This window comes from Mandrillus leucophaeus, unplaced genomic scaffold, assembly GCF_000951045.1.
Source record: "Mandrillus leucophaeus isolate KB7577 unplaced genomic scaffold, Mleu.le_1.0 Scaffold847, whole genome shotgun sequence".
NCBI classification, from domain to species: domain Eukaryota; kingdom Metazoa; phylum Chordata; class Mammalia; order Primates; family Cercopithecidae; genus Mandrillus; species Mandrillus leucophaeus.
In genome coordinates, this window is record NW_012109219.1 from 96,468 (window position 1) to 104,264 (window position 7,797).

Below are 7,797 nucleotides of genomic sequence, written 5' to 3' on the forward strand. Positions count from 1 at the left end.
CTAGGTCTCTTGAAGACTTTTTACTAGATCAGTATTTTTTTTCTAATTATAAGACTAAGACAAACTTATCTGGAAAATCTGAAAATTTTAGCAAAAAGAAGAAAATACAATCTTTTGGCCCAGGAGCAAACTTCTGGTTTTCTCTTTTTCCAGTTTTATTTTTACACAGTTGGCTACAATGCTGCTTTTTTAACCTTTTGACATATACATTTCTCCATGTTATTAAGCACTCTTTCATCATGTTAATAACTACGTACTCAATATACATAATAAATTATGTGTAATCAATTATCCATAAATTATTTCAACCATAACTCTAATGGTGGCATTCTGGTTGGTGTCAATTGTTCACTAATGAAAACTCTGGTTAATGCATTTGGGCATAAAGTGCCCACATTTCTAATTACATCCTTTTTTGTTACTGTTGTTGAGATGGAGTCTCACTCTGTCACCCAGGCTGGAGTGCAGTGGTGCAATCTCAGCTCACTGCAAGCTCCACCTCCCAGGTCCAAGCGATTCTCCTGCCTCAGCCTCCCAAGTAGGCATGACTACAGGCATGTGCCACTATGCCTAGCTAATTTTTGTATTTTCAGTAGAGATGGGGTTTCACCATGTTGGCCAGGCTAGTCTCGAACTCCTGACCTCAGATGATCCGCCCATCGTGGCCTCCCAAAGTGCTGGGATTACAGGTGTGAGCCACAGCACCCGGCCTAATTATTTCTTTAAGGCTGAGTTATAAGAAATAACTAGTTTAAATATCAGTATTTTTAAGATTCTTGATATACACATTATTAAACTGTTTGCCAAAACAGCTGTGCTAATGTACACTAGTAAAAACAGAAGTGTCAACTTACTGCATTCCTTCCAACATTGAACATTTTAAAATTATATTCATGAAAATCAACCAGTTCTAGGAGCCGGGAAATCTGAGATCAAGAGGTGGGTGAGGTTAAAAAAAAAAAAGAAAGAAAAAATCAAACTACTCATTTTCATTTGTATTTCCTGGATTATAGTGAAGCTAAATTTTAAAAGTGTTACAGCCATTTGATAACCTTCCTTCATAAAATAAGCAACCTATTTTATTGCCCATTTATTCATTTGGGCCTGAGTGTTATACTTTACTTGAATGTGACCATAATTCATAAAAATTATCTTGTTTGTACCTTTTATTTTTCCTAAAAGTTTTTCTATCACTCTTGTCCTATTAGTCTCTTCCTTTAACATTTCTCCCATTTCCTAGTAAGACCTTCATCCAGAATATAAATGGATCTTCAATTACCAGCCAGGTGTGGTGGCTCACGGCTGTAATTCCAGCACTTTGGGAGGCTGGGGTGGGAAGATGACTTGAGCCCCAGGGTTTGAGACCAGCCTGGCCAATAAAGCAAATCCCAGTCTTTACAAAAAATTTAAAAATTAGCCACGTGTGGTGGAACACATCTGTAGTCTTAGCTACTCAGGAGGCTGAGGCAAAGTATTGCTAGAGCATAGGAATGAGGCTACCTGTGAGCTATGATCATGCCACTGCACTCCAGCCTGGGTAACAAAGTGGAATCCTCTAGAAATAAAATTCAAGTATAATTTCTTGTTACTAAAAAACTTACTTTAGTTTCTTTAAAAACAAAATAATGCAGACACACCATAAAAATCCCAACAGTGCAAACAAGCGTATACCCCAGCCCTCAAGACCTATTATCCTCTTGTGTATGAAGATTTAGCTACCCATCTCCCTTTTTAAAACAGAAAAAAGTGGTAGCAAGCTATACACATGCTTTACTACACCTGACTTTTCTCACTTTAGAAATCTAATTTTATCTCTACACATAAATCAATCTCCTCCTCCATTTTAAAATCAGTAAAACACCCTTTTTTTTTTGGAGACAGGGTCTCACTCTGCACACAAACTGGAGTGCAGTGGCATAATCACAGCTCACTGCAGCCTTGACCTCCCCAGGCTCAGGCGATCCTCCAACCTCAGCTTCCCCAGTAGCTGAGACTACAGGCACACACCACCACACCCAGCTAATTTTTGCATTTTTTGTAGTGACACGGTCTCGATATGTTGCCTAGGCTGGCCTCGAACTCCCAGGCTCAAGTCATCTGCCTATCTTGTCCTTTCAAAGTGCTGGAATTATAGGCATGAGCCACCACACCAGCCAGCAGCAAAACACTTGATTGTATGAATGTAACATCTTCTAATTAGTCTCCTATTGATGGATACTGAGGTGGTTTCCAAACTAGTTACTACAAACAATTCTGTAAGTAATATCCTTGTACACAGGTCCTTGTGTACAAACACAAATATACTTGTAGGATGGAGTGCTAGAAGTGAAACTGCTGAGTCAAGACATGCATATTAGATTATGATAAATATCACCACATTGCTCTTTTTTAAAGTTGTAAGAGTTTACACTCCCACCAAAAAAGTATGAGTCTTGCTTAGAGTAGGATGTCAAGTACTGACTGATCAATGTGGAAAAAGGACTGGAATCAAAAAATACAAATTTTGCAACCATCACAGTAAACATTAGTCCAGGCAAGCACCGTCGATAGATGTTCAATCTAAGGGGAGAGATTTCAGTCAGCAGGATATTTTTATGGTCTTAAAGTGTATCCCAAGATTGCTTAAATACAAAGGGAAAAAACAGTAACCATATGGAAATAAGACAAAAGCTTTATGAACTGACCAAAATAATATCACCATTGAAGGGCAGACAGACTGTATACCTCCAGATGTGACACCCTGAAAAACACACATCACTTATGTTATATTCCACCCAAGACTGCACAATCTAAATTTAATCATTAGGAAAGAACAGATAAACCCAAGTAAGGCATAGCCTATTAAGAAATGAAAAGCAGGACAAGGTTGTGTTCACAAAAATATCAATGTCACCGGAAATAAAGAAAAGCTGAGGATCTCATGTAGCTTAAAGAATACTACAGAAATACGCAATTAAATGCAGGTCATAATTCTAGACTGGATCGGGGAAAAAACACTAAGAAGGATTGGGTCAATTAACAAAAATGGAATCTGAATAGTGTATTGTTATTACAGATTTGTTGAAGTTGATAATTGTGCTGTGGTTCTGCAGGATAGTGCCCTTTTACTTTGGAGAAACACACTAAAGTGTCACGGGGAAGAAGGCTGTAATGGGCACAACTTACTAACAGGTCAGGAAAAGACATACATACATACATGAGAGAGAGAGTGAGCAGGAGCACATGCATAAGTGAAAAAAGCAAATGGGACAGTATGTTAACAGTAGCTGAATCTGCATACGAATTATATGTTCTTTGTGCTGGTTCCCATAATTGCTGTTAATCTGAAATTATTCCCCAATAAAAAGTTCTAAAAAAAGACTAAGAAGTGGGAAATAATGACCGCTCATATTCATTGACACACACACATACATACACACAGAGTATATGAGTGCCTGTTTTCCCATCTTCATCAATCTTACTATAAACAATTTCTAATCTTTGCCAACAATGGGTAAAAACATGGTATTTCAGTTTTAATTTGCATTAAAGTGAGATTAAGCATCTTACATTTAAAGGCCATTTTATTTTCTGTAAACTATCTTCTTTTAATTTTTTATACTGAACACATTTCAGCTTTCTGAAATTTTGATATGAAATGATAAAGTAACTTTCAAGGGTGCCAAGCAATTGTTCACGCACTGTTATTCAAGGAATCCTCTCTGCCCACTGATTCTGATGTCCTTTTAGTTGTACTTTGAAAATACTAGTATTTAAAATAATCTGCATTTCTCTAACTCAAACTAATCTTTTTAAAATTCTATCCAAATGAATAAAATTTTCCATAATGATATATCAATACAATATGCAAATAACCAATGACTATATAAAAAGTGGACACTATTTCAAACAACTCACAAAGCCATACGGCCAGGAACGGTGGTTCACGCCTGTAATTTCAGAACTTTGGGAGGCTGAGGCAGATGGATCACCTGAGCTCAGGAGCTTGAGATCAGCCTGGCCAACAGAGTGAAACCGGGTCTCTACTAAAATACAAAATTAGCCAGGCGTGGTGGTGCACACCTGTGATCCCAGCTACTCGAGAGGCTGAGGCACAAGAATAGCTTGAACTCAGGAGACAGAGGTTGCAGTGAGCTGAGATTGCCCCATTGTACTCCAGCCTGGGCAAAAGGACTGAAACCCCATCCCCTCCAAAAAAAAAAAAAAGCCACACCTTCAAATATTGACAAACATATTGAGTATACATTTAATTATTCTCACATACATAGTATAAACTGAGAAAAGTTTTACATACTATACACTGAATCATTGTTGGATCCTAAGAAATTTATTCTGGACCAGTAACAGCACTAAAAAGAAACATCGGTCTCAACAGAAGAATTTAACAAAAATAGTTATCAACAATTTCAAATGCTATCACGTTTTCCCTTATACAATTCTTTTTTTTTGTAGTCCTAGGTTGAGATGCAATTCCCTGAAAATTATCAGCATCCGAAAGCTTATTTTTTACACTAAAGGGGAAAAAAATCTCTAAAACTTAGACAAACCAAAGGAAAATGTCTATACCCTAAAATATTCATGTCTTTGCTCTCCTTAGCTCCCTTTTTGTATTATAATTTCTAACAGACTGGAGGACAAGGGCTGTCTCTTTCATTTTTCTCTGGGAATCCCCACAACCTCCAAAAACAGTAGTCTGCACATACGGATACTCAGCGTAACGGTACTGACAGAAAGAACATATGCTAAGATGAAAGCCCTTTCTTGGAGAGAACTGAATTACTTTACTCAATATATCTGTAAATGGCAACAGCATTACTTTTAAAAACTGTTTTTAAATATACATATAGACGAAAGTATGTATCACAAGATCATTTAAATACATCACAGTGAATAAGGTAGTCAATGAACTTCAGAAATTCTTTTTTTTTTTTTTTTGGAGACAGTCTCGTTCTGTTGCCCAGGCTGGAGTGCAGTGGCACAATCTCAGCTCACTGCAACCTCTGCCTCCTGGGTTCAAGCAACTCTCATGCCTCCTAAGTAGCTGGGATTACAGGTGCATGCCACCACACCTGGCTATTTTGTGTATTAGTAGAAACAGGGTTTCACCATGTTGGCCAGGCTGGTCTCAAACTCCTGACCTCAGGTGACCTGCCCACCTTGGCCTCCCAAACTGCTGGGATTACAGGCATGAGCCACCACACCTGGCCAAGGAAGTCTTACATTACAAAATCTTACCTCTTCAAAAACAGCAGCTTTATTTACTTTTTCCCTTGCAATGTCACAGATTTTCAAGATTCCCAGAGCAAAAGCCTTCATAGCAGGATCTTCTATAAAGTCTGGATTATGAATGTAAAGGCACGTAAATACTGTCTGTGCCAACGAATGGCCTTCTAACCATGTTATCTATAAAGAAACAAAACAGTATATATTTAAGGTGATAAAATTGAGTCTGCAAAGTCTAAATTGATCCTAGAGTCAAAGGCCAGAAGCACCATAGACCCAGATAAGATTAATCACAAGACTTAAAAAAAAGACAAGTTAGAATTCCTTTCATTGACTAACATTTTTCAAGCATCTATGGGAATCACTGTCGTATGTACATCAGTTTGCAACATATTAGAGATTAATGAAATTAAGACTGCCTCTTTATGTAGCATCCAAAAGAAATCAGGTCCACAATGTAGTCAATAAAAAAATCCATAAACTGGAAAATTCACAATTGTAGAACTAACCAGATCCTTAGACACTCATCGAACTTCATAATCCTTACCACCACAACCCAGCCAACACCATATCTCACCTAGATTATCGGAAGAAACTAGAAACTAGACAGGTTTTCCTGCCTCCCATCTCCAATTTAATACCCCCAAGTAGAGATCTTTCTAAAACACTAAGAGAATCATTTTATACTATTTTACTGAGTGACCACTATATGTCTGGCACCATGTACTAGAGGTTGGGAATACCAACAACAGGCAAAATTGGGTAAGTACTGTGTCCCAAATATTATGTTAGGTTATTTTCAAATATCATGCTAGGTTATTTTCAAATATCTCTCATTTTTTCCTAGCACTTTGAGAAAGGTGGTATTTTTCTCCTTTTACATGTAAAGAAACAGAGTAAGAGTTTAAATCATTTGCCCAAGTTTATAGTTATTTTTACACTAAAGCCCAAGAATTCTGCAACAGAGTAAGACATATGCTACTGCATCACAAAATGACAAATGTTTGTGGAAAACTTGTAATTAAGGTGTGTATTTGGTATTAACTACTGTGCAGAAGAGAGACTTTACAGACTAAAAACCATCTGCCTTTTAAAGTCCAAATTTTTAAATACAGTCCCAAGAGTCTCAAAGAATAGTTCCTCAACTTTGGCAAAAATCCTCCCTCTGTTTACCTTTCCCTCCTTCTCCACCACTCTCCACTTATCCCACACTCCTCCCACTTGGCTCACTGCCAGACTTCAGCCTTAAGCAGCTATCTATGATTTTCCAAAATGAACATTTTCACATTGCCATACCCATGCAATATACCTCTTTGCCTACTAAACCATGAATCTTCCTGTCATACACCTACCATTCTTTAGTACCTCATACCAATATTACTTCCTTTCTACAGCCTTTCTTACTCTCCCAGACATAATTAACTCCTCCTCTCTGTTCCCACAGCACCATTATAAAAGCATTTTCATGTTGTCAGAATTGTTTATTCACATGTCTGTTCCCAGCAATCCTTTGACTCTTTTCTTTACTCCACCCACTAGGACTGTAAACTGCTAAAAGGTAATAAAGAAATCTTTGAGGGGGTAAAGAGACAGCTTTGAAAGATGAAGGATCAGGATTAAGATTCTGGCAAGGGCCCTCCCAAGCAACATAACCATAGACAGTAAGATAGTACGGATACCTAATAAAGCTCATGTAAAACATAAGTGAAAACTGTACATATAAAACAACTAATACAACTACACACACTGGCAATCAATCAATAAACGCTGAATGAACAAATGAATAAATTTTACGTATTTCTAAGGACAATGATTTAATGTCAATTTAAAAGAAAGGGATGGTCAGAAAGCAGGGGGGAGAGGAAAGCAGTACAAATGAGAATTTCTCCACACACAATACTTTCCAGGGAAAACATAATTCAGCATATACAAATCACTAAAAAATTTTCTTCCCAGGAGATGGCCAGTTTACCACAATTTATCCTAGATTAGAAAAAATCTCTCCAAAGCCATTGTCTAGCTCTCTTTTGTTTCGATTCCACGCTTATTTATGAAACCTTCCAATTACAGACTTATTGCTTGAGTAACTTGAGAACGAAAAGGGTATTATGAACAATGGCTACAATACTATCTTCACTGAAAAGAAAATATCCCTTCACTCAGAAAATTAAAATGTAAAATCAAGTAGATGACAAGATGAAATCCTATTACCAGGCCTGCCAATCTTAGGCACATCTTTACTAGGCCAAGTATTACATTTATTTCATACTCAACATTAGTGTATAGGCTTTTAAATCACAAGATTCAGGTAAATCACAGTTTTTAAATTAACCAATAGTCTTAATTCCATTCTTACCAAACAGCAAAAACATGTATCCATAATCCCTATCAGTTCAGGCAAGGTGAGATCTTTAATTTTAATAGTGCCATCCTAAAAAGGAGGAAGAATGTGACATATAAGCAGAAATTTTTTTAAACATGGTTACTATGTATAGTAGCATTCTGGATTTCTAACATTCAATATTTAAAAACAGCAATTCTAAGAAAATGCTATCTATCATCTGATAAAACTAT

At 37.0% G+C, this 7,797-nt stretch overlaps 1 protein-coding gene across 1 annotated transcript in view; it reads right to left on the bottom strand.

Moving 5' to 3' along the window:
* The window catches only part of NAA35 (N(alpha)-acetyltransferase 35, NatC auxiliary subunit), a 105,112-nt gene that overhangs the window by 60,957 nt on the left and 36,358 nt on the right, over positions 1–7,797 (bottom strand). Inside the window, exon 6 of the mRNA XM_011968514.1 lies at positions 5,236–5,403. Within this exon, the coding sequence (XP_011823904.1) occupies positions 5,236–5,403 (168 nt within the window). The remainder of the gene's footprint in view (positions 1–5,235; positions 5,404–7,797) is intronic.